This window comes from Arvicanthis niloticus, chromosome 29 (assembly GCF_011762505.2).
Source record: "Arvicanthis niloticus isolate mArvNil1 chromosome 29, mArvNil1.pat.X, whole genome shotgun sequence".
NCBI lineage: Eukaryota > Metazoa > Chordata > Mammalia > Rodentia > Muridae > Arvicanthis > Arvicanthis niloticus.
This window is the reverse complement of record NC_133437.1, coordinates 1,211,990-1,239,431: the sequence shown is the minus strand read 5'-3', so window position 1 is coordinate 1,239,431 and position 27,442 is coordinate 1,211,990. Positions and strand designations below refer to the sequence as shown.

General features: G+C 37.9%; 1 protein-coding gene across 2 annotated transcripts in view; it reads right to left on the bottom strand.

The window, feature by feature from the left end:
- Positions 1–1,910: 1,910 nt before the first annotated feature.
- The window catches only part of Erap1 (endoplasmic reticulum aminopeptidase 1), a 33,158-nt gene continuing 7,626 nt past the window's right edge, over positions 1,911–27,442 (bottom strand). For both annotated transcript variants that reach the window (XM_076926994.1, XM_076926993.1), the window contains exons 3-19: positions 23,025–23,163; positions 20,383–20,517; positions 18,176–18,296; positions 17,065–17,219; positions 16,382–16,495; positions 14,113–14,244; positions 13,757–13,888; positions 13,546–13,617; positions 12,160–12,314; positions 10,576–10,655; positions 8,947–9,130; positions 7,558–7,714; positions 6,630–6,814; positions 5,612–5,773; positions 4,998–5,138; positions 4,495–4,576; positions 1,911–2,167 (exon numbers count right to left, since the gene is read on the bottom strand). In XM_076926994.1, the coding sequence (XP_076783109.1) occupies positions 2,012–2,167; positions 4,495–4,576; positions 4,998–5,138; positions 5,612–5,773; positions 6,630–6,814; positions 7,558–7,714; positions 8,947–9,130; positions 10,576–10,655; positions 12,160–12,314; positions 13,546–13,617; positions 13,757–13,888; positions 14,113–14,244; positions 16,382–16,495; positions 17,065–17,219; positions 18,176–18,296; positions 20,383–20,517; positions 23,025–23,163 (2,302 nt within the window). In that variant the 3' untranslated portion in view covers positions 1,911–2,011. The remainder of the gene's footprint in view (positions 2,168–4,494; positions 4,577–4,997; positions 5,139–5,611; positions 5,774–6,629; positions 6,815–7,557; positions 7,715–8,946; positions 9,131–10,575; positions 10,656–12,159; positions 12,315–13,545; positions 13,618–13,756; positions 13,889–14,112; positions 14,245–16,381; positions 16,496–17,064; positions 17,220–18,175; positions 18,297–20,382; positions 20,518–23,024; positions 23,164–27,442) is intronic.

Sequence of the window (27,442 nt, the reverse complement as noted above, 5' to 3'; positions counted from 1 at the left end):
TGTGAGTTAAGGGACTATAGCAAATTCATGGCTTGGAGTTTATTATAAGGGTGTTCTCTATGTTTTATTTAGAAATAGCTGAGTGGAGTTAACAGGCAACAGTCCAGATTACCTTACATGGATAGCTGGTTTTCAAAACATCAGAAATCCGTAGAATTGACATGACAAACATTTCAGTATTAATGTTCATTTTCATTAGAGACCTGTCTGCTCCGGACAGCTTTCTATATTGAATTCTAAGAAGAAATTGAGCATCCTTGGAGTTACTCCAGTTGTGGTGAGACAGCCACTAGGCAAGAGTTGCCACTTTCCTTCTACAGACAAATTACTGTCCAGAAATGGACACACTTGCAGAATAGTCGACTGATTATATCTGCCTAGACAGAGCAATCAGCCCTTAATAATTCTGCAGCACTAAGGTCTGTCAGACGATCCTGGGCCAGAAGGCAGAAGAACAGATGCTCCAACGTTTTGAAGTAGAGTGAGTGTCCAGGTGTTCAGAGGTCTCTATAAATTGGCTAAGTTTTAGAAACTATGATTTGTGCTTCCCACAATTATAGTTAACTCAGTCATTCTGGATTTCTGATGGGGTTGAAAACATATAGCTATTGACCTTAAGAGAAAAGACTTGAGTGGATAGTCGTCAGCTGACATTCATCCTAAAGCCAGGTTCAGAACTACATGTCTTAGTTAGAATAGATGACAGAGGAGCTGGTTAGTCAACAAAAGGATGGACTGGGTATTAGGACTATCCTGTACCTCACTGGTACAAATTGGCATAATTATGTTCTAATTGTATTTTGAGAGAAAAGTTTCATTTTAACAGGAAGGGTGATGTGTAGGAGGAGCTAAGGTGGGAGGAGTACTGAGAGGAAGAAAAGGAGTAAGAAGAGGAGAAGAAGAAAGAGAGGAGATGCTAGGTGAAGAAAGAGAGAAAGAGGGGGGAGACAGGGAGGCAGAGGTTCAAGTATCTCCACCAGTCAAAGATAGTTGTTATATCTAGGTTGGTCAGTGGGTTACACCTCTGATTGAACAATTCTAAACTTATAAAGCCTATGATTAACATTATTTTTAAAAAAATGTATAAATGCAAAAAGGAAAAGGGGGCTTGGGATAGGGGTTTCCTAAGGGGGGTGGGGGGGAATGGGGAAAGGGGATGCCATCTGAAGTGTAAATAAAATATCTAATAAAAAAAAAGATATTTCTGATACAGATCTGAATGAACTCTGCATTTTAAAAAGTAGGCTTCCAAAGGAAGTAGGTGGCTCTCATATTTGGCTCATCCAAGGAGGATTCTAGATGCACAATTTAAAAAAAAAAAAACAAATTTGAAAGTAGGTTGTATGAAAATGACAAGTACTACCATGACTGGTATCAGCAGCTTTCCACTGCTGCCCCATGCCCCATTGGATGAAAAGGAAGTAGTTACTAGAGCCAAGAAATGGAATAGGACTGTGTAGAAAAATAGGCCACCTCTTAGAAGTTAAGACTTAAAGTGGTGAAAACCATCCAGAGGCAAATACAAGGAAATAAATGCCTCTATGCATTCCCACATGGATCACAACCCCAAACACTGTCTACCAACAAAACCCACAGGGCAAAACTGCCTGGTTAACTGGACCCTCAAGGCAGCACTCAAAAGTGAAACTAGGAAGAGAGACCGCTGGACTGCAGAATCAGAGAGGTCAACAGGACTATTGCACAGCCGTTTTGCAGCATGGCTAACGATCCATGCTGGATCATTACACATGTGGATCACTGCACAATGTGCCTCACTAGTCACAGTCTTACAGAGACACTGAAAAATAACTGACACAGAAGCATGAATTATAAACTTGGGCTTATACCTGTCAATCATAGTCATTGGAGCTTTTCTCGGACATGATCAAGTGAAATGAAATAAGAAAATATTTTCAGTAGTAGCCAAAACAACTATCTTTAGTTTGAAAGTACTCAAATTCAACAAAACCTGTCTCAATGTAATTCATGAAACTTGGCAGGAAACAAACTGTCACAGCAACGCCTGCCTTTCTTTCTGCAGCCATAGTCGTATTTTATCAAAATTCTTATCCATCCATTGTATGTTTTCTTCAATGGTTTCAATGGTTTGTTGAACACAACGGAGCTGAGAACCATTTTCTTTCAAGGAGCTGAAGAATCCTTTCACCTTGGAGGAAAAGGTAGATTTTAAAAGCATTAGTTTGGTTATATTAAGCCAATGGTAATTTAAGGCCACTTAAAAGAAAAGAAAAGCTACAACTCCAACATTAGCTAGCATTCTACATAGAAGGAAGTACCAGATATTTGAGTATGATTATGTATATTTTATCTCTGAGCTACACAAGATGAGCTTATGCCACATGATATCAGGGTTTTATTTCTTCCTCTAGCTTTTATATGTTCACAGTAGCCAGACTTTAAAAGGTCTTGCTGTTTACCATATTACATTTGAGGTTTAATTGTGTCTATTTAATATTGGTTCTGTTACATAAACACAGATGCAGACTACAGTTTTTAAATACGATATCTGAAAAGCAGAATGTGTAGAGTATCGTTTTTGCCAAGAAAACATACTATCAACAACATAAATGCAGTCTTTCTGTGGTGCATGGTCTTATGTGGTATTACCACCAACACTGTAAGGAATGAGGATCCTAACAAGTTATCATGGTAAGATCTCAAACCTTGACAATATTTTTATCCCAGTTCACAATTCCTGCTTTGTTCCCTCCAGATAAACTCTACAAGTTTTCCACAGTTGCAGAGATACAAGAGACTTGCAGCACTCTCCTCCAAATGTATTTTTTTTTCTCGTCACATCTCAGGGTATCTATCTGAACCTTTAAGCTCAAATGATGGATAGGCCGCCTCTGCCAAAGCACTGGAAATTGTACTACTTCCTTTTACCTTCAAGAGTAGTCAATATTAACCTAAAGATTTTCACAACATTAGCCCATTTTTTGTAGTCAGGAAACAAGAATAGACCAAGACATTACCGATTATGAATTCCAGACAGCTAATTCCTCAAAAATCCTCATGATAAACTTCATAATATCATGAGCTTTGGAATATTGGGTGGGACCAGGACTGAGTTTTAGGAAGATCACATTCCAGTCAGAAATGATGCAGAACAGTACTAAAATTACTTGAGCGTCCAGTTGCCTCCTGCTGGAGAAGAGAGGAGACACTCCCTCCTCCTGCCCTGTGCTTCAGCTCAATATACTGCTGCAGGACCCAAGATTGATTCCTCGTCAACTAAAAATCACTTTCCACCCTCTTCAACAATAAGACATCAATATTTTTGCTTCACTTTTGTAGCTAAAATATTTCATTTATCCTTAAGAAGCATATAGTGATATTATGGCTGAAATAGGGACTTCAATACAAGCCCTAGCAAAGCCAGCTCTTAACATTTCTCCAGACCCTAGATTGTGTCTTCTGCCACACCAATACAGTTGAATACTCAGCATATACACATCATTAAGAACACACTCAGCAGCTTTTAGAGGAATGGAAGAAAGTCTGCTTTTGTAGAATCTATGTATGTCTCCTGTTCCCTCTTACCAGACAGTTTCACAGCAATTTCTCATTTTTCCCTGAGCACTAAGAACTCTATGATAACTGTGCAATGTCATTGTAATAAATATTTTCAGTTTAGGTCCTTGTAGCCCCTATCTTCTATACAGTTTTCATTCTTTAATGTTTATTTTACAGATAGATTTTATAGATTGCCAAAAGTGATGAAGTACAGAATATGTTAAGTGAGAAGAGACTTTGGATACTGAAGCACCTAGACCCTCTCTGCTTCTTCCACCATGGCTGCTGTTCAAACCTCTAGCATTAACTTTTTAACATCTTTAAATATGGACTAATTGTGTTGTTTTATTTTAACTGAAGGTTTTTGTTGTTGTTGTTTTGTTTTGTCCATTTGTTTTTGTTTTTGAGATAGGGTGTTACCATATAGTCTTGACTAGCCTGGACTTTGGTTTGTAGACCAAGTTGGCCTTTAACTCACAGGTATCTGCCTGCTGCTGCCTCAAGAGTGCTTGGAATTAAAACATATGTCATCACACCTGGCAAAATCCAAGGTTTCTTTTGGTTTTTTGTTTGTTTTAGTTTGGTTTTTGTTTTGGTTTGGTTTTCATTTTGTTTTTCAAGACAGGGTTTCTCTGTATAGTCTTGACTGTCCTGGTACTCACTCTGTAGATCAGGCTGGCCTCGAACTTAGAAATCTGACTGCCTCTACCTCCCAAGTGCTGGGATTAAAGGCATGTGTCACCACTGCCCAGCTAAAATCCAAGTTTTTAATTGCAGAGCAAAGCTTGTGTCTCTCACAATGTATGTGAGAGACACATACATTGGAACTCAAAATTTGCATCCAAATGACAAGATTCATTCTCAGTGTGCTACAACTTTTGTTCCTACCCATATTTAGTAGCTAACTGCCACACAAGTTTAAAAGAGAGAATTTCTCTCTCTCACACACCCCTTTACCTCTTCAAGACGTGCTCTGGTGGAAAACTGGTCTGTTGTTCCCATTACCATGTGAGCTATGGATGATGAGCCAAGTTCAAACCTAGAAAATGTCAAAAGGTGTCCATTCAATATACATTTTAAGTATCTTATATATCCTATAACATTTAAACCATCTATTTTTAAAAATACAATTCATACCAATAATTAGTAAAAGATTAAGAACCTAAAACAAATGACAGCTGCACACAGGGCTGAATTAATTAGGGGAAGGCTATACTGATCATGGAGGAGGAAGGTTTCAGGCAAGCCAAGGAGGACAGCAGGAAGCAGACAGGATGGAAAGCATTACTATCCAGATGCAAGGGTTAGCAGTGGAATAAAGTTTTAAATAATAATTTGAAAAGTTATCTTCAACATAAGATACTCTTTTCATATAAACAGCAAAGGTTAAACACACATACAGGCAGAGGAGTATGGTAAAAATGGCATCCAATCCCACTGCAATTTTTGATACTACTTACTTCTGTACGAGCTTATTCCAATTTTCCCTCAGAAACTTCCAGGCCAATGGATAACCCACTGGGTTTCTGCCAATGAGTATGAGAATATGTGGGAATTCCTGAGTTTTTATTGTCTCTCCCTTAAAACTTTGGTCTAGAAGCCTTTAAAAATTAGAGGAAGAGATGTTAGTAATGAATTATAAGTGACTGAAGACCTACAAAATCTTTAATAGGATAACTTACAAATGAAAAATTCTGTTTGCTAATCATAAAGTCTCCAAAGGTAAATTGGTAGCCTTGATAAACCCACTATAGTAACATGATTAAAAGCTAATATTTATATAGCATTTAAAAGACCCACAATATATAGTCTCTCATTTCCTCAAAAGAATGGTTTCTAGAAGTATCTCTAAATATTTCAAATATGCTACTGCTGTAAAGACACACAATACTCTTTAAATACTGTCCCCAGTACTTGGTTCTAATTACTTGGCACCCTCATTATGTATGGGCCCATTTGCATAGTGTTTCCAGCAGAATAAATAATTCCTGGGCAATAGAGCTAAAACAAGTCCCAGAATAATCCTATGCCATTCAAATTCCCTTGGCCATATCGACATCAATGCATGACTCACCACTGAAGTTTTTCTGGGTCTCGGCTTGTGCAGAGGGAAAATTCAATTTGGCTTTTCTCGGTACTAGACAAAGAAGACTGATATCTACTATAAAGAAAATCCCAGCCTTCTGTGTTCTGGGCTCCGACAGCAAACACTGCCAAGGTCACATCAATAGGGAGGCTGTAAGAAAGAATAAACATTTTAGATCCTGAAAGAGACCAAGTGCTCTTAGATTCATAATGGGGACCAGTTGTGAACTAGTTCCATACTCGCAGGTACACTCCTAAAAACATAAATTGCCATTTCCTTCTATTACACTTTATGGAAAGAAGCAAGAGAAAATGTCTAAAATTAGATTTGAGCCTTAGAAATACAATAACAAATGTTATGCATAAATGCTTACACATATAGTATATTTTTAAAATGATGTGAAAGAAATTCAACTGAGACTCAAATTTTATTACATAAGGAAATATCAGTAATCTCAATAGCATTATAGTTAATAAACATGTGTTTTAAAGCTAAATATTCAGATTGTTGCCATAAAAAGATTCTTAGATGCCATTAAGTTCCAAATGCAAAAGGATTGACGCCTAGCAGGAGTGGAGATTCCAGACATCTTTTGTTCATCTTTCCCAGTATGAACAATAACTACATACTGTGGGCAGGGGTTTTGAGGAGAGAAACTTCTGTAAAATCCACTGCCTTTGTTTCAGCCTGGCATGGCCATGTCAGTTCAGTCATTTTATACACACTACACACTACACAAAGTGGGAGTTACTATGATCATGTTCTAACTCCCCAGACATTTGACTTTTAGGCACAGAAAATCTTTGTTGTATTTCTTAAGATAGAAAGTTGGGAAACAAATTTTAAAAGGCAATTTATTTTTCAAAAAGGTGCAGTAGGAAGACTCATCTATCCAGCTTTTCCCAGTGGTTAGTGCCAATGATGGGGACCAGGAAGGATGAGGTAAAGCTTAACATAAATTAGTTTTACATAAATTAGCTGGACTGCATGTTCAGTGGGAACTGACCTCATGTTTCCATTAGATGACTTCCACTCTCTGAAATAACGCTCTGCCCTCTGCACACAGGGCTGATACCCTCGTACACATGCAAGGAGGAGGAGCTGGCTCCTGAGCATCCTCTCTGAGACAGAGCCTTCATCTGTCCAAGTCTGCTTATCAATAAGGTCCTTCAGCAGCCTGAGGAGGAAGTCCTGTGAAATACCACAGGAGCAGTGACAGGTATTATGAGCAGCGTCACAGAGCATTTAAAACTCACATAGCCCAGTACTCCTGGTGATGAGAAACTTCACATAAATACATACTGAACGTATTTTAACAATGCTGAGTGAGTGGTCTCCTTGCAAGAAAAAAGAAATTCAGGTGCAAACTAGTCCTTAAAGCTCAACTCCACTCCTTTAAAAGCTGGCAACTCTATTTAATTAAGTTATAAAATGGACAAAAAAAATGGCTTTAATATTATCACAGTAATTTTTTCTAAGGTGTCCCATCTACTTAAATCAGGATAAACTAAATTTTATGAGCAAAGTGTATAAATCCTCAAAATATTTTACCAAAAATAGAAATTTTGTGTTTCTTTAAGTGCCACTTAAGAGTCCTGGAAAATATCAGGATTAGTAGTCATAGGAGATAAGTCAAGTGAAATAAAATACTTACAAGGAAAAAAAAAAACATGAAAATGACAGCATCTAAAAACATTATTCCTATTTAGTACCAGCCTAGCATCTGCTAGTTAATCCAAACAATTTTTATTTGCTTTTCTTTAATGTACAGGAGGGACATATATTTGTATTTGTATATATATATATATATATATATATATATATATACACATACATACATATATACATATATTCAAACACATAGAATAAGCACTCTTTCATCAATAAGAAAAAATACATTTTTTTTTTTGTATTTGACTCATCTCAGGCTTTACCTTGAATTGAGTTTCCACCTCAATCATATCCCTTTTCTCCATTAACTTATACATAGGTATCAGTTCATTCAAACCTTGGAATATGGGCATAATTTCAGTTTCATTTTTCAAGTACAGGCTTAAATCCAGGGCTTTTTCAATTGATAACTTTCCGATGCTGAACAAGAGACAACATGGTTACAGGTTTATGGGAAATCATATTTTTGCTTCAACATATATTGCAGTAATCTTTTAGCAAAGCTGCAAACATATATAAAAATGACTTTGCATTAGAACTGCAGAAGGCAACACTGGGGAAGAACAGTCATAATTACAGAGCAGAGTCCAGCCTGTGGCTAGGATAAAATGGTGCATGTTAGTGTCTGTCTTATACAATATATAAAACTATGTGTTGAAGTGCCAGACAAAGCTTAGAACTTCAATTTAAGATCAAGAGAGCCAGACCAGGGAGACTGCTGCTTATAAAAAATAAGAATCCCTGTCATAAATTCATCATCTCTGTCCAAATATAAACTGGATATCAGACTACTCCAGAGTTCTGGAACAATAGGCCATGCAGATGAACTTAAGTGCAGGGAAGGTAACTGATGAGGCATGCTTTAATTTCTCCCTGCTTTCACCACCGTGGGATGCTCATATAAGTTATAGGAGAACCAGAAGCAAAGACTCCACATGTGCATAGATGGACATAGGGTCTGAGAATTACAGAGCTGCCTCATTCCACCCAGATTGCTCTCTTAGAACTTCATCACTGCCTAAATAATGAAGAAATGCATATTTTAAGCTTGGAAAATAATTTCTTTCCCTTTCTAAGACAGGAAAGAATGAATAATCTTCACTCCTGCCTCAGTTCATCAAAGATCAGTTGATGAGGCCAAATTATATAAACTATATTCCATAAAGATGCTGAGGAAATTATTATCTGTAAATAAAATTTCTTATTTGGTACATACAATAGCTGCAATGTGAACAACTGGACCTGCATTATTTAGTTTCACAAGAAGGTTTCACGGTTAAGGACTCTGCACAGGACAAAATCCATCTCCTATATCATGCCCAGAAAAGTTTCAGAACAAAGCTGTAGGAACAGGCTAGGGGCTCAATAGGATGTAGTCAAGGTTTCCTACACATCTGCCTCAGCCTGATTTTAGTTATTAATGAGAAAGCTTAAAATACTGATTCCGTATTTTATATCAGCTAGCAGTTAAAGACTAGAGGTTAAGCATCTGTTTGAAAGCTATGTTGTCCTGTTGGAAAAACTTGGAGAGGGGATGCCTTTCCAAATTCTCATTAGCAATCAATCAATCACTGTCATCTCTAGAAACTAAGTCTCTGAACAGTAACAGCTGTTTGCAGAAATAAATCAGAACTTTACATAGCCTGCATTACCTGACCAGCTGAAATGCATTGTTGATGAGACTTGCCCGATCTTTACTGCTGATTGTTGTGTGTGCTTCTTTTAAAAGGCCACTCAGAGAAAGCCATCCATCATCTTCGTAATGCACTATGTAATAACCATTCATTCCCACATTGAATTTGATCCACTGCACTGCTTCTGGGAGGATGATCACATCTGTAGTAGGTAGGATAAATCTCAGAACCATTTACTCTGTGGATGGATAGAAGCTTCTCTGATCAGAGGTTACACAAGGAAATTGGGAAAACTCCAATACTGAAAAGATGGCAATCTTTTTTTTTTTTTTTTTTTTTTTTTTTTTTTTTTTTTAGAAACTAGATCACAGCAACCCACAAGAAAAATATCAATAGTAGCATTAGATACATGTGGGGTGGTGGGCTGTGAGACATAGTTGGGTACCTGGTTGAGCTTAGGCTTTAAACCCTGGTGACTCTCAGGGACAGTAGGCGCTTGGCCATGCTCCTGGGACCCTGGCTCCTTTCACATAGCTACAGCCCTCCACAGCTCCCCAAAAAGAGGTGTGTGGCCATCAGTCACATAGGAGCAGCACCCCAAGCCCTCCCACATGTAGATAGGTATCCCTAAGCTCTCAGGCCAAGCCAGACCCTGACTCACCCAAAAACTGTATATAAGAATCCTATCCAGAAGGAAGAGAGGTGTGTGCTAATTACTCCATCATCTGAGAGCTTCTGTTATAAGAGCTGTAACACTGCCATTTGGGAAGAGATCTGCTCTCCCAAAAGGCCACAGAGAGCTTCCCTACACTCCTTGCTGGCTAGTCAGCCTCTCGTCTGCTCAGCCCAGCTGACTCAGCACAGAGCAAGGTGCAGAGTCTTGGAGCAATTGAGGCAGCTACAGTGGAGACCAAGGGGGCATCTGCAGCAGCGGAGGCAGGGGAGGTGATCCCCCCCTCCCTGTTTGCACTCTCTCCCTTTTGCCTGAACCCTCGTACCTGGCCGGGCCAGAGATCTCCGTGAAAAGCCTCCAGCACACAAGCCCACAGATACAGATTCTGTGGTATTTATAAATCTATAGAAATATTCCAACCACATTCTGAGCAACGTGAATTTCCCAGTATTATTAACAAAGTAATGAGAATCTTCATTGTTAATCTATTCTTTCAGTGTTATAATGCTCAACTGTTTAAATTTATACCATAGTTCCTTTTTAAAAGCGCATTCTCATTGAGTATTTGAATTTTTGTTTGTGAGGGGTGTGTGTGGGGGGAGGGGTCAGAGGATGATACTAGCTCTTCCTCAGATTCTGGATATTTTTTTTTTGGTCAGGAAGGAGATGAGACAGGAACATTCTCTGGCCTTGGACTTGCCAGTTAGGATTTTTCTGTCTTCACCTTTCCAGCACCAGGGTCATAACAATATACTGCAACACTCATTTTTGGTTTTTAAGCATAAGTTCTGGAGCTCAAACAGAAGTCCTCACATTTTCAAGATAAGCACTCTACCAACCGAGCCATCTTCCAAGTCCAGCAAGTATTCCAAACATATTTCCTTTCCTTTTCACCAAAATCAATAGCTAAAGAAGCTTGATAGCTGATTTCAACCCATTTATGTAATTCTTAAACTATTTTTATAATAAAGCACCTGTCTTTGTCTTCAGCAAAAATCTCTGGACTGAGTCTGATTTGCTGGTAATGAATGTCAGCGGAACATGCCACAGATACCTAATAAAAAGCAAATATACATTGTTCATTGTTTTTATTCACATAACGAGCAACTTTTTTTTTTAATTTTTGTTTTTTATTTTTTCCCAATCTACTTTTATGTCATTTTAATTGCATGCAAGTATTAAGGTCAGTTCTAGGTTGAGGAACTAGCAATACAATAGATGCAAATAGTCAAGAAAAAAGCCAGACAGTAAACACAAATAATCCAAGAACTAACAATGTAATAAACAAAGTTCTGTGATCACTCCTGTGATCACTGTTTCTAAGGGCCCATCAAGAACAAGCAGCTTTTATGTCAAGACCTGGTAGTATGTTGAGCCTGCCTTCCAGCTCAACTCTTATTTGTCTTTCTCAGACCCTACAGTAGAAAGAGAAAAGCAAGCTCAAGTGATTAATGACAAGTGTTCCAAGCTTAACCTCAAATAATAACCACTAATAATGACACAGATTGACATGTTCCTTCTTAATCATGTACCAAAGAGACAGATGTGACTTCTCTTCTGTGGAGTTTCTCCAAACATCCTGAATCTGATCCAGAAGAAACAGTAGGAGAAAACATAAGTTGAAGAAAATCCTAGCAAAGTAAATTGCTTGAACTGGGGAAGAAATATCAAGAAACACAAGAACTGGAGAATTGCTGCAAAAAAGGGAAACCAAGATAATGTGGCAATGAAATTTGATATGTGCTAAATTTGGGAGCAGGAATTTTTCCATTTTGACACAAAGACATTATATGACAACTGGAAAAACTGAATAGGCTTTATAGACTAAATAATGATATTTTGTCAAGTTTATTTCCTAATTTTGAAAATTTGCTATGATTATAAATGAATGCTTTTATTTTCTTGAAAATACAACTTCTCTATACATCTTGGTAGACATGTAATATATTACATGTTATTACATTCTTATTGCCTAAATGTAAGTTATATGTATTATATAATGCTTTCTTTTTACGTATACATAGAAAATCATAACTTGAATATAATGTATATCTCTATAAAACATAGATATTTTGCTACTTCTGCTACGTTATGATTGAATTAGTTTAAGATACATCAAATATTTTATGAGTTGCAACATATCATTTCTAATAATACTGTTTGAAGGCATGTGCCAAGGGCTTCTAGGATGTAAATCAGACTGCTGGAGAACTGAATATTTCTTAATTCCTGGAAATCACATCAATTCTTTTGTCAACTCCAATGTTAGTGACTACTGTGACTTCACAGCAACTGCTTACTTAGATCAGAGCTGATTTCAAGCCAACAACTAGAAATGATATCTTATTAAACTGCAAAATGGGAGAATGTGAAAATGATAAGCTGACAGCTTTACAGAGACTCAAAGCCTCTGAATCCTTTGGGGAAGGTAGGGTTACAGGCCAACTTTATAGGATACACACAACTTCAGCTGAAGCACTCAAGGAAAAGAGTGAGGGCCAGGCTTCAAATCAAAGATTGTATCCCACCCAAGAAGAGATTCAAACTGTGAACATTACCCAGTCTCTGGGAAGCGTTCAGAACCCTTCATGTAGTGTTCTTGCTTCATGTGCACATTCCGGCCTCTCATAGTGATGGTTATCAGAGGAAATCCCTTTTGCAGTGTCCATGTGTTCATCATAGTCTTTATGTCTACAACCTCCTGATGCCAGTGCTGGTTTATAGACAAAAGCGGGAAGGGATGCATCATTTGAGATCTGCCTCTAAGAAAAGGTGGCCAGCTTGTGTTCCTCTGTTCTCCAGCTTCTTGCCTTGCCTACCTTCCCCTCCTGTTCATAACCATTAATCCTTGACTGTCTATCTTCCCATTACCTCCCCTAAACCATGTGTCTTGACAATTGGCCCTGTTTGGCACAGCTAATGTCCAGACATACCACATGGACACCAAGCTGCCATGTGAGCACAAGAATGAGAGAAGAAATGGGAAGCATTAAGGTTTTCAAAACCAGCATGACTGTGCTGGCTCTTGGACAATCAAGGTGGAAAGCCTGTTCCATGAATAGGCTATACTTCTAAAGTGACAGCTCAGTGACGGCTTGTACCTGACCAGCAATTGCAAATATAAAGTATGGGTCCCTCTGCACTGAAAATGCTCATGGGAAAAAAATGAAGAACAAAATGCTCTACTACATAAGCTAAAAACTATTAATAAAGCAATCCCAAAAGCAAAAAAAAAAAAAAAAAAATACAACCAAGGAAATAAAAATATGGCAAATAAAATTTTGTTGAATTTCTAGTCACCCATTAATCACCCATAGTTGTCTATGGAAATACCCCCACAAATCCAGATTAAACAGAGTCAGACCATTTTGTGGCTCAGATGACATGAATATTTGATAGCTGACTAGTTGAAAATATAAGTTGAAATGAAATTTAAATCCCTGCTCTGCAAGTTACCGCCATATGACTTGGATCTCACATTCCCATCACCACATTTAAAGACCTGAATAGTAATAGCACTTGGCTCATGGGCCTGTTGAGAGAAGTAAGGGACATTATACGCCTGATCATTCAGCATGTGTTTGATGCACAGTTGGTATCTCAGAGTTTTTCTTTGCCCTTTTGTCATTTTTCAAATTCAGTACTCTAGGAATGAGAGTCTTAACCTGCCACTGAAACTTGTCCTAAATCCATTGTTATAAGGAGAGGGGAGTGAAAGGAATTAGTGTTTGTGGGAAGTTCTGTTCCTAAAGTTAAGACACCCTCTTGCAAAGATGATTCTTAGGAAAATCTGTAAAAGACTGTTAGCCTGGTTCAACTTGAATGCAGACCTGCCTGGGATGAGAGCGATTTAACAGAGGACCTCAAAATTTTGGCATAGATACCCCTCAACCAATATGGAGAAGAACATGCATGTGTGGACAGGGACAGAATGAGAGACTTACTGAGGTTGATGATGAGTGTTGACTTCTAGAGCAAAAGCCATCCATTGTTTGTGTGTCGTCTGAGGGGCAAATCTAAAGCCAAAAATAACAAATCACTCTCATTTCTCTAGAAAGTACTTTGGTTCTTTACGATGGAGTTCCATAATACAGGAAAAAACAAAGCAAGACAGTCTGGCCAGCTCCAGGGGCAGAGCTTTTGAGCATCACTCACATGCATCATGCTGTTCCACAGGTCCTCGTTTTTCGTGTTTTTATAACTATACTTTTGGAGATACTGTACAATTCCTCTTTTAAATGTATCTGCACTCAGATAATCTCTTAGCATATTTAGAATACAAGCCCCCTGAAAAGATAAGAAAAATATTACTATCTGTAGTTTGTTGGTACATTTCAATGCAGATTTAATTTTTCAAGATTTTAAACCTTAGAAAGCATGAAGAATTGATGAGAATCTAATAGAGTTGCAGGCTAAACAACTTCAAGCTATCCCACACCTGAATTATAAGCCCTCTATTCAACTACTAATGAACTTAGTGTCCAAACCGCATCACTGCAATCTGCTTTTACCTTTTCATAAGAAACATCATCAAACATCTCCCGAATCTGCGCAGGATTCTCCACAGGTGTGGATACAGGGTGAGAGGAATTCAGTGCATCGACTTCCATGGCATTAAAACACTTGCCAAAGAAGTATTCTTCCTATTGACACAGAAAACAGAAATAAAGGGGAGAAAGTATCATCCCTAACCTACATTTAGGTAAAAAGAATGAAAGGAGGAAGGTTTACTCTGCAGAATAGGAATGGAATTTCAATTTCTGTGTCAACTGATCTCATATTTTTAGAACTAATACAACACTATTGCTAATCTTTCTAAAGAAAGATCTAAGATCTAAACATCTAAGAAACCGAGGCTGTAAATAAGCCATTAATATTTCATTTATTTTCACCACTTTGAAAAAAAAAGTTAATCTCATGTTATCCTAGAAAGAAGATCATTCCACTTGTATCCCCAAAGCTACAAAAATTGGCAAGTAAAATGTATAGTGATTCCATCCGAGCATATATATTTAACTTTGGGACTTACAGTGAAAAACAATAAATTAAATTCCTAAATAAGTAAGTAGCTTTCCTTACTTGGTATATTCAGTCAACGGTGTATCCATAATAATTTTTATTATTAAAGCTTATATAGAAACAGGATACACTTATTAATACATGGCATGATAATATAACATGTACCCTATAACTATTTATAAATGCACTATAGGTATATACATGTGAATGTGGAAAATAATTACCCATAAGTAAAAAGAATTTTACTAAAAATGATTTTTTATACAAAGTAAATTTATTTTTGCTTGCTGTTTGTGATTTCCTTATGGTTAAAACATGGTGTTTAAATTTACATATGAGTTCTAAATTAAATTTATGATCTAGAAGTCTAGGTTGATAATGTAATATGTGGTTACTTGAGTCAAAATACATGCAATGAGTCAATCTGGATCCTATGCATATTAATAGTAATATGTACCCAATATTTAAATTGCAATGAATACCCTGAACACTGGAAAATGGCATAGAACATTCAGCCTATTATTAGCTCTGTTACTTTAATGTTAAGGGAAGATATAATTTAATACCTCGTTTATATTGAAAGTTCAGTTAGTATTTGCAAACATGACTTGTCTCTAAGCTTCCAATGAAGTTATCATGTCTATAAATTCTATAATCAAAATGCTAAATATGCTTGTAGAAACATTGAAAAAACAGCCCAGAAACTCAGAATACCCACAATACAACCCACAAACCATATTGAGCTTAAGAAGAAGAAAAAATCAAAGTGTAAATGCTTCACTCCTACATAGAAGGGGAAACAAAATAATCACAGGAGGTAGAGGGACAAAGTGACATGGAAGGGAGAGAGGAGAGGGAGGAGAAAAATGGGGGCAGGATCAGGTATTGGAAGGAACAGGATAGAAGTACAGAGGGCCAGGAAGTTGAATAAAAACGTGTAGCAGTGGGGGATGGGGAATGGGAGGTAGCCACTGGAAAGTCCCAGATGCCAAGGAATCGAGAGGCTCCCAGAACCCAATGGCAATGACTTTACCCGAAATACTCAACAAAGGCAAAATAGAACCTGTAGAGACCACCTCTAGTAGATAGGCATGGCCCCCAGTTGAAGGATGGTGCCACCCACCCATCTCAAAATTTGTAACCCAGAAATGTTCTTGTCCTAGGGAAAGACAGGGATAAAAAAAGGATCAGAGACTGAAGGAAAGGCCACCCAGGGACCGCCCCACCTAGGGATGCATCCCATCTGCAGACACCAAACCCTGACACTATTATTGAGGCCAAAAAGCTCTTGCTGACAGGAGACTGGTATGGCTGTTTCCTGAGAGGTTCTACCTGCAACCAACCAATACAGATGCAGATACTCACAGCCAACCATTGGACTGAGCCTGGGAACCTTAATGGAAGAGCTATGTGCAGGACTGAGGGAGCTGAAGCGGATTGCAACCCCATAAGTAGAACAATATTACTAACCAGACAGACTACCTAGAGCTCACAGGGACTAAACCACCAACAAAGAGTGTACAGGGAGGGAGCCATGGCTCCAGATACATATGTAGCAGAGGATGGCCTTATCTGACATGAATGGAAGGGGAGGCACTTGGTCCTGTGGAGACTTGATGCCCCAGCATATGGGGCTGCTAGAGCAGGGAGTAGTGGTGGTGCTAGTAGTGGGTGAGTGGGTAGAGGAGCACCATCTTAGAGGCAAAGGGGAGGGGAGAGAGGGAGGATATAAAAGATATAAAAATATAAACAACTACATACAACTTTTAGTTCAGGATGGGTCACAGTGACAGACACAAACTCCATAAATTTGGCAAATCCTTCATTGAGCCAAAGGTCATTCCACCACTCCATAGTGACCAGGTTTCCAAACCACTGAAAAGAAAATATAACTGCTATTTGCAACTTTATAGTGAAACTACTATCTATATGTACTATGGCAGAAACAGATGCAATAAACTTAGAGACATGGAAAATGATAATCAGTGTAACATGTAAAAGTATTAAACATTTTATCAGAATAAATCTAAGGACTTTTCAACATTAATTTAAAAACTTGAAACTTCAGGAAACTATTCTCCTCTGAAACAAAAAAGTAAACATGATAGCTGTATGAGAAGCTTCATTGGTCCCAAAAGAGAAATGAATATTAAATTACACTAAAAACCATTCTTCTCTGAGGCTGCTGGCAGACTGCCTATTCGACAGTAATGCTGCCATGAATATATCCCATCCATATGGACAACACTAATTGAATTTGGTAAGTTATTATTAAAAAAAAAAAGTGGGAGAAGACATGAAGTTGGGAGGTAGGTGTTTTACTAGGAGAACCCAGGAAGAGTTGAATAGGAATGGAAATAAAGAGTGGGTATAATCCTATATCATTGTAAACTCCTATGAAATTCTCAAAGAACAAAAAATTATCTATGACTAAACTTTCCTACCTGGTGAGCCAGTTCATGGGACACAGTCATTGTGATGCCGAGCTTACTGGATGCAGAAGACTTTTCTTTATCATATAACAGAGAGGATTCTCTGTATGTGGTCAGGCCCCAGTTTTCCATAGCACCAGACTGAAAGTCTGGAATTGCAGCAAGATCTTGGGTACGAAGGAATACAACTTATTATCAATCTCACAGCATATTCCCTTAAATGTACTAACCTTCAGAATGGAGGATAAAATAAAAAGCTAAGCCCATGATGCAGAATTAGTGAGCTCCAGGGGCAAAGACCTTTCCTGGTAGAGAAAGAGAAGCTTTCTGACTATCATGTTGCTGCCAGTGTGACTAAGTCAGGCTTAGGTCTCAAGCATCTTCTTTTGTCCCCTTTTATTTGTCAGTACTAGGGATTGAACCTAGGGTCTTCGTCATGCTAGACGAGTGCTCTTCCACTGAGATACATCCCCCATGCTTCTCTTTTTTATTTTGAGACAGGTCTCCCTTCATTAATTAGTCTGACCTTCAACCTCTAATTCTTCTGCCTTGGCCTCTTGAGTACCTGGGAAAACAGGTCTGAGGTATTAGGCTTGCCCCCATCTCTAATATTTAGACCATGAGTTTGGGAACTGAACAATCAAAAAAATTACCTTAGTTAAATACTGTATTTTGGATGCTTACAGCTATATTCCTAAAAACAAAATAACCAGTGGCTTTGAGAATTCATATAAAATCTGCATTTTCTTATAGCTGGCATATGTAGTCCTTCAGAACGTTTTTTTTTTTTTTTTTTTTTTTTTTGGGGGGGGGGGCTGTTTTCTATTCTCCTGCAGAGTTTGTACTAATAATGACAAAAGAAAAAAAAAAAAGCCCTGCATTCTTCTGCCTCCTGCTAATGACCCCAGAGGGCAAAGCCATCCTCAAGCTGCACTGTCAGGAATACTTGATTGGACAAATCAGAGGTGAGAGGACTGTCAGAAGAATCAGCCTGTTGTTTGAACTTTGCTGAAAATTTCATTATGTGAAGGGCAATACAGATAATCATGGAGATTCACCAACAATAATATTATCTATAATAGGAATCATTAAATGCCACCTAGAAATGCCATTAGTATTCTACCTTGCTTGGGTAAAGGATATGGAATGCTGAAATAATCCTCATAAAACTCTAGAAGAGTCACTGCAGCATCCAGAGCATAATCAGCTTGATTGATCTTGTCTGGCACAGCATACACAGAGACCTAAAGCAGAAGAACAGGAGGATACTCAGGTAACATAATGGCTTCCCACTACAACTGGAGAGAACAAAGGCTTCTTACTATGGGGTATGGATGTCTACACTGCAGAAGACAGTCAGGAATTCCATTATTTTAATTCTGACTGCTCTTAATCAACTTCATTTCTGAAAAGTACAAAAAGCTACAAACACAGGCTCAAAGCAATTTCCTCAACTATTTTCAGAAAGCAGTAATACATGATGACTTAGAAAGCAATAGCACGATGTCAACTAGATGCTAGGAAGTCAGTAGGGTACCACACCCATCTTTCCCCTGTGGATCCGAGCCCAATACAAAAAAAAAAAAAAAAAAAAAAAAAAAAAAAAAAAAAAAACTCGAGCTCTGGTTCTCATGGCATTGACAGATTCTAGGAACAAAAGATGGGATCAGGTCCTAGCCAAGGCAGAAAGTATAGCAGGAAATACCAACCCTCCATAAAACCAAACTCTAAAGATACTTCCTTGGTGTATGGGTAAATGAAATATAAATCACACTTCTCTCAAAGAAACTGTAAGTAAAAGAAAATAAGATAGAAAAGAAAGAAAGGAAGGAAGGAAGGAAGGAAGGAAGGAAGGAAGGAAGGGAGGGAGGGAGGGAGGGAAAGAAAGAGAAAGAAAAAAGAAAGAAAGAAAGAAGAAAGAAGGAAGGAAGGAAGGAAGGAAGGAAGGAAATAGAGAAAAAGGAGAGAGAGAAAGGGAGGGAAAGAGAGGGAGAGGGAGAAAGGGAGGGAGGGGAGGAGAAAGGAAGAAAGGCTTTGCTATTCACTGGTATTACACATAGAAGAATGGGACAGTCTTTAAAAACCTGTAGTTTAAAATGAACCTTCATAGTTCTTAAGAGTAAGAGCTAAAGTGACCAGGCAATCTAAACCCCTGGATCTAATACCCTTATTTAAGATCATCTTTGGATTTGAAGTACTCTGTCATTTGGCAGGAGGGAAGATACATGTTCTAGAAGAGTCCACTTTTGACTGAGGAATAAGCCATAATAAATACAAAGAAACAAGATAACATGAAAGAAAGTCTGCAGAAACAAAATGCACAAAAACTTTGGATATGATATGATGATAGCCATGACCAGGATATAAAATATGAATATTTACATAGATAATGGCCATAAAGTATGTATGTTTCAAGAAAGATAAGAAGGAACTAAAAACTAAGCATAGCTCAGACATTAGAAGAAAAAACATGCATAATAGAATCAGCAAAACATGCAAAGCAATGGGCAGATTAAAATATTCTCTTCACCTAAGCCACTAAACTTGCTTTCAAATATCCACAGCACTAGAAGAAGAAATGGCAATTCAGAGTAGCCCAGCTACTCAAGCCTCAGGGACAGCATTACATACACAGTAACTTCAGTTCCCCTTAAAGTATGTTTTCCTTCTGGACCATGTGACAGCACTGTGAAAGCAGAAGTGCTGAGCCCAGGCTCAAATGATGCTTGAAGCAAGACATTCTAACATCCTCGTACATGGACTGTCCTTCCCAAAGACCCCTTTTTGAAACCAGCAAGCAACATTTTCTTTCCTCTCCTGTCTTCTTTCCTCTCCACAACCAGTAACATTGACTTTAATGTTGTAGACAATTACAATCAGATGTAAACTTAGAAACCTCTGTAAGATGTAGTTCTCCTTATTTTTTGTTTGCTTATTTTTTGAGATGGGGTCCCATTCTGTAGCTCTCTCTGGCTTGCCTGGAACTTCCTATGTAGACCAAGCTGATCTTAAAGTCCCAGAGGTTGGACTGTCTCTGTCCTGATGCCTGGCCAGCTCATACATTTTTAAACAAGTATAATCTACATTCCACAACGAAAAGGGCCAGTGTCAGAGAGCTAAATAGCAACAGAGCCAGTAACTGGTGACTTTCACATAGCCAAATGCTCTCTATCCTTTTGTTACCAGGACATTGCTATTAAGTAAGCATCTGTGACAACAGAATTATTACCTTTCCTGTCTTTCCTAAGATTGAGGGAATCCCAAAATACAAAGCTACCAGTTTTGAAACCAGCACAGGTTGATTATCTTGTGAGGCAATCATGGGCTCACCTTGACTCCACTTTTAGTCATCTTGCTCACAGACTTAAAATCAGAAATAATGAAGGCCACCAGGTAGGTGCTCATCTTCACAATGATGTCAAAATGGTCTTCTATGAGTCCGTCAGCAACACTCACAGATTTCACCTATTATCAGAGTAAATGACCAAGTAATCCAAATTTTCAACACACCGACACACATTATAAGTTGAAATCTCCCAAAGTAAAATACATATTGAAGAGACCAGTACAATATTTCCATAATTACTTTCAAAAAGTCTCTACTAGATATCTGACTATAATTTTGAGGTTACGGACAAATAAATTGATTCTATTTCTTTTTTTAGTGTGATATAATCATACTCTATACTGGGCAAATACATATATAACCATTTACTACCTAAAAAGAACTTCTGATGTTTCTATTAAGTTGAAAGTGCCCTATGACTTTGCATAATCTTCTTCAAACTTAGCCTTATTTTATTTGAATGCGTTTTAAGTAAAACCATGATTCAAGAAGTCTTAAAGAAAGGGTTGCGTGATGTGTGTACAGTCTAAGACACATGCTCCCAAAGAGAGAGCCTAATACTTTAGCACAATAGGCATTTCTTACAGAAAGAACAAGCCCAGGGAGAAGCATGCAGACATATTCCTATGGTCCATATGACTGTTGCCTGTTTTTGTGTCCTCACCCTTTCTAACTCCCATCAGTCACTAGATATGGTGCTTGCCTGTTACCTTCTGGTTATTTTAACCAATCCTGCTAAACAATTTAGGTTTAGTCCTTAAGAATCTCAAGCTATCTTTCATTTAAATGGTTTCTACATATGCCCTGCCCAAATTTCTGTTTTTGATGTGCATATTAATAGGAAAACAACCTGATTGTACTAATATAAATTAAGACGCGCTTAATCCCTGCCAATTGCCTAAACTTTCAACATTCTAATGGTATAAAGAATCTGACTTTCCAGCCCTGGCCCCCAAATATCCATTGTTCTTCCTCTCAGCACCACATCTGTTTGGAAAGCTGCCCTACTCTTACTTAGATTTTACCAGTGAAAGGGTTTCCTGCGCCAGGAGCAAGACATTGCTAGATGCTTTCCTGTGCTTGCAGGTGGGTTCCAAATACCCAGTAGATTGGATGTCATTATCTTTGTGGTATCTCTAGAGCTCCTTGCCTTTCATATGCAAGCCTATAAATTTTTCCCCAAATGCAGATGTTCTAGAGCTATGACATTCTCATTAGAGAATCCATTTTGGCATTAACAATGCTTGGAGTGGGAAATTATAATATGAAAAAGCATATTTTCTATTCATATGCAAAAGTGGATACAGTGACAGATGCTAAGAGTTTGAAAAAAAAAAACACAACCCTCTAGGGTGCACAGAATTTACTTGATAAAGGAATCTTTCAGGTATTTAAAAACAAGCACAGGCTTGTAGTGTAGACTTGTTTATCTGGGGTTCTGTGTCCCTTTGTCATGGCCACCATAATGAAAATGAATGCTCTTTAGAATTCTAGATAGATTATTCAACCCTGGACATCATCTAATGAAAATGAATTATGAACAATGAAACCATGTATTGCCTGGTGATGGTGTTCACTAGCTGCACCACAGCTACACCACAGCTGCAGTTGTACTTGACTCAGTAGCCATGATCCATGAGACAAGGAAAGTAGATGAGTGGGCATGGACATCTTCCTGCCTTATAAATCAGGGAAAGTGTTACCCACATCTGCCTTGAAGAAACGGCTACTCAATGAAGCTAACCTCTAACAATACAGGCTCTGAAAAGACTACTCTTCTTTTGGATGCCTGTCCAATGTCACACATATAACTCCCTGATGTATAGTTAATGTCAGTAGAAATTAAATAGTAATTATTATTATTATTTAGATTGTAATATAATTATACCATTTCCCCCTTCCCTTTCCTCCATCCAAACTCTCCCATATATCCTTCCTATTCACTTTCAAATGCATGGCCTCTTTTTTTCATTAATTGTTACATGAATATATGATCACTCTATATAATGCCATTTGTATGTAGGTTTTCAGCTTTTTTATTTTCTGTCATTCATTCAGGGTTGACTACTTAGTTTCAATAACCAGTTGGAGTGCTTTTTCCTGGGGAAGACTTATTTTTTCCACTCTTAGGATTCCTTAGTTACCAGTAATTATTTGTTTAGGGTTGAGGTTCATCATAGGCTTTCTCTGTCCACTTTGGCAAATGTAATGTTATCCTTGTTCAGCTCACACATTAGTGAGACTTTATGGGTGTAGCTTCTGGCATTACTAGGAGATGCTGTACGGCTTTATTTGACCAAGCTCTTTACTTAACATCCTCATAAAGTAACACAGGAGAAAAATGGAGTGAGAGCAGTTTGTAAAGGGAACTATCTCTTGAACCTGGTATGAATTCCTGATAGTTCCCTCCCGTGTTCATCATTTATACTGAAAACCTGAACTTTCTAAGGGACAATGTTTGGTTTGATTATCAACAAACTTGAAACAAAAACATTGGTTTGAGGAGAAGAGAAAAGCTATTAAACATAACTGTCAGTGAATAAAACCAAAGGTAACTGAAATGTTGACGTATTGGACATCACAGAGAAGGGCAGTTTTCCCAGGAGTACATGACAGTCACACTCACCAGGGGCATGTTGGAGATGGCCAGGTGCCTTGGATCTCTCTTTATCTTAATGGAAAAACTTGCCTTGAGGGCAGGTTCATCAAAGCAGGGAAAAGCCATTCTAGCAGCTGTGGGTTCGAACTGTGTTGCTGCAAGTATTCTACAACAACAAGTGAAATGAAGTCAGTACTCTGCAACAGGGACTCCAAAGGAGGTATTTGTACTGTAATTCCTGAAGTTAATTTAAGATTTGTGGATATTACTATTGATTGATTGATTTATCTATTTATATACAGGGTCTTGCTGTGTAACCCTGGCTAGCTATAGAGAGCAGGCTGGCCTCACAGAGATCTACCTGCCTCTGCTTCCCAAATTCTGGAATCAATATAGATCGATAGATAGATAGATAGATAGATAGATAGATATCAAATATATATGTGTGTGTGTGTGTGTGTGTGTGTGTGTGTGTGTGTGTGTGTGCAAAGAGGGGCTATGGAGATAGCTCATCTGGTAAAGTGCCCATCCTACAAGCATACAGACCTGAGTTCAAATCTCTAGCACCCACATGAAAATGCTGTATAAAGATATGCAGTTTTAACCTTAACATTTAGGGAACAAATAAGTAGCTTCCCAGAAATCACTGGCCGTCTAGTCTCTAATCAGTGAACACTCACCAGGTTCAGTTGCTCAATAAATAACGAAGAAAAAAACAAAGAATGAAAGAAAGAGGAGTGCACACTAGGAAGACATATTATTTTGATCATGTATACATATAGATGCATACACATGAATACACTCCACGTTCATACGAATACAAAAGAAAAAAAAGAAAAAGAAAAACTATAAGAAAATCTTCTATAAAAAAATACATAAATATGGACAGTACATAAACAACTTTAAGAAACAATGGGCTCTAAGTTGATTAGAAAATCCTCAATGACCAAGTGGAATCTAAGATATTAACCAATTCAGAAAGAAAGCCTACACATTAATAAACACACCAGAAAAGTTCCACTTTCTTTTTTTTTTCTTTTTTTGGTTCCACTTTCTTAACCATTAAACTAAGAAAAATTCATTATGTTAATCATACCTATCCATGAGCATGGGAGATATTTTCATCTTCTGATACCTTCTTCAGTTTCTTTCTTCAGGGACTTAAAGTTCTTGTTATATAGATCTTTTACTTGCTTGATTAGAGTTACACCAGATATATTATTCATGGCTATTGTAAAAGGTGTTGTTTCCCTAATTTCTTTGTTGACCCATTTATCATTTGTATAAAGGAGGGCTACTGATTTCTTTGAGTTAATTCTGTATTCAGCCACTTTGCTGAAGGTGTTTATCAGCTGTAGGAGTCACTGGGGTCACTTATGTATGCTATCATAATCATCCACAAATAGTGGTACTATGACTTACTCCCTTCCAATTTGTATCCCTTGACATCCTTTATTTGTTTTACTACTCTGGTTAGATCTTAATAGGGATTAAATCAGTAGAGAGAGGGCAGCCTTGTCTTGTCCCTGGTTTTAGTGTTATTGCTTTATGTTTCTCTCCATTTAATTTGATGTTGACTACTGGTTTACTGTATATTGCTTTGATTATGTTTAGGTATGTGCCTTGTAACCTTTATCTCTCTAACACTTTTAACATGAAGGGGTGTTGGATTTTTCAAAGGCTTTCAGCATCTAATGAGATTATCATGTGATTTTTTTCTTTCAGTTTATTTATGTGGTGGATTATATTGATAGATTTTCATATACTGAAACATTCCTGCATCCCTGGGATGAAGCAAGTCCAAGTGTATCAAGGACCTCAACATATAACCAGATATACTAAATCTCATGGAAAAGAAAGTAGGAAATAACCTTGACCCAACTGCTATAAGAGACAATTTCCTGAAGAGAACACTAATGGCTCAGGTTCTAAGATCACCAATTGATAAACAGGACCTCATAAAACTGAAAAGCTTCTGTAAGGCAAATGACACTGTCAACAGGACAAAACAGCAGCCTACAGATTAGGAAAGGATCTTCACCAATCCTACATCTAACAACGAATTAATTAATATCCAAAATTTAAAAAGAACTCAAGAAGATAGACACCAACAACCAAAATAACCCAATTAAAAATGAGATACAAGTAATGAATTAGCCTAATGCTACTTGAATTCTAATGATAATATTGTGCTAAGGTTGGTTGCCCCAGAGATGATAGAGTCAGCATGTAAGAAGCTAAGTGACCCCGCCCCCAAGTTATTTATGATTGGCAAATAAAGATGCCAACAGCCAATAGTTGGGCAGAAGAGACAAAGGTAGGGTTTAGAGTCAGAGAGGAACCAAGGATTTGTTAAAGAAGAATGAAGGAGGAGGAACGAGAAGCATCATGTGTCAGAAGAAAAGAGAACTTGTCCCTAAGGGCTGCCCAACTGGAGTTAAGAGCAGCTCAGATGAAACATAGTAAATAATAACTCAGAGTTATTGATAGGAAAGTAGATTCTAACAACATGGAGATTAGTATCATGCCCAGTTCTTGTGTCATGTAAGGCTTATTGTGCATATAAAGGTTGTGTTTGTCTTTCGTCTGAGAACTTGAATAGCAAAGATGGGGTAGAAACCTTGGGCCAGAATTTAATAAATTTCTACAACATGTACAGAGCTAAACAGAAAATTTTCAACAGGGGAATCTCGAATGGCCAAGAAGCACTTAAAGAAATGTTCAAAGTCCTTCATCATCAAGGAAATGCAAATCAAAACAACTCTGAGGTTTCATCTTACCCAGGTCATAATGGCTAAGATATCCCCTGGGGGGCTATAAATTCTTCTTGAAATAATCTGATTTTGATTTTTGATCTTACCAAAGTAATATGAAATCAGTATCATCTACAAAGAAAATATGCTGTTAAAAATTTAGCGTAAGATCTCCTCAAACAGGCCAGGTGCTGTAGTATACATTTATTTTCACATTTGGGAAGCAGAGGCTCATGAATATCTGTAAGTTCAAGTCCAGCCTGGGCTAGAAAGTGAGATCCTGCCTCAATAAAATAAAATAATAGAAATAAAAAAAAAAAATACAGAAATTCCTAATTTAAGAACTGTAGAGATGAATGGCTCAATGGTTAAGAGCACTGATTGTTCTTCCAGGGGAGTTAGGTCCAATTCCTAGCACCCACATGACAGCTTACAGCCATCTATAACTCCAGCACTAAGAGATCTAATGCTGTTTTCTGACCTTATGTGGCCACAAGGCACATAAGTGGTATACATATATACATGTAGGCAAAACCACTTCTAAACATAAAAAATAAAAATATAAATTGTAGGAGGACCTAAGGTGGAACAAGTAAGGAGAGGAAGAGGAAGGGTAAAGAGAGGAGGAGAAGGAAGAGGAGGAGCTAGGAGAGGGAGAGATGAGAGACAGGGGAACATGGAGGTGGATGTTCACGTGTTTCCCGCAGTCAAAGGTAGTTGGTATATCTAGGTTGGGTATTGGGTTACACCTCTGATTGAGTGGGCATATTGTTATTGAGCATTACCAAATATATAAAGCCTTTAATGAATATTTAAGCATTAAAGTCTTATTTTTCTACTCAGCTCACGTGGATGGTGGGATGGTCTGGGCAATGTCCAGCCTTGCTAAGACAGCATGGAAGATCGGCAAAGCCATCTCCCATGCGTGGCAGGGCTGGTATCTCTGGCTGGCCATTTTTAGCTGCAGCATGCATGTGGCTTCTGTCCACGGAACATGGCGCCTGAGCTAGGCAGAGCCGCTGAAGCTTAGATAGTTGGCTTGACCAGTGGCCATTTTAAATAATTACTGCAACAATAAATTACTACAAAAAAACTATCCACAGAGACTCAAGAAGCTGGTCTTGCCTAGCTGCCTTGTGAAGTATGTATCATAGGTTTTTCAGGTTAGAGTCCATGGCTCTTGGGGCAAAGTGTGACTTTCAGTTTCTGAGAAACATGTGTTTTTCTGTATGATCTCTTAGAAGTTAAGGAAGCATGAGAGTTTGACAGGACAATTGGTCTTAGACACTAATCTTATGCATAGCTATATAGCATGCAAACTGAGGGGGGTCCCTTCAGGTATCCTGGCAGCAATTTGAACCCCACAGAGAGATAAGAATGAAAAACCAGTACAGATTGATTTCATCAACCTGAATCAGATTCAGAAGATTCTAATAGTAGGTGGTTTATTCCCAATGTATTTATGCCCAGTATAATTTGGAAAAAAAGTTTCCTGGTGTAGTACAATCCCCATTACCCATGGAAATATAATTACATTGAAACTCAACTCAGGATACATGTCATTTCTTTCAAGACGATGTTTTCTAGAGATGCAATATTTTTACTAGTTTTAGGCCCTATAGGTCTGTCCTGGTTTCCAGATAGTGTAAAGATAATTTTGACTCTTAGCCACCTCTGGTCCTGGTTGTAGGA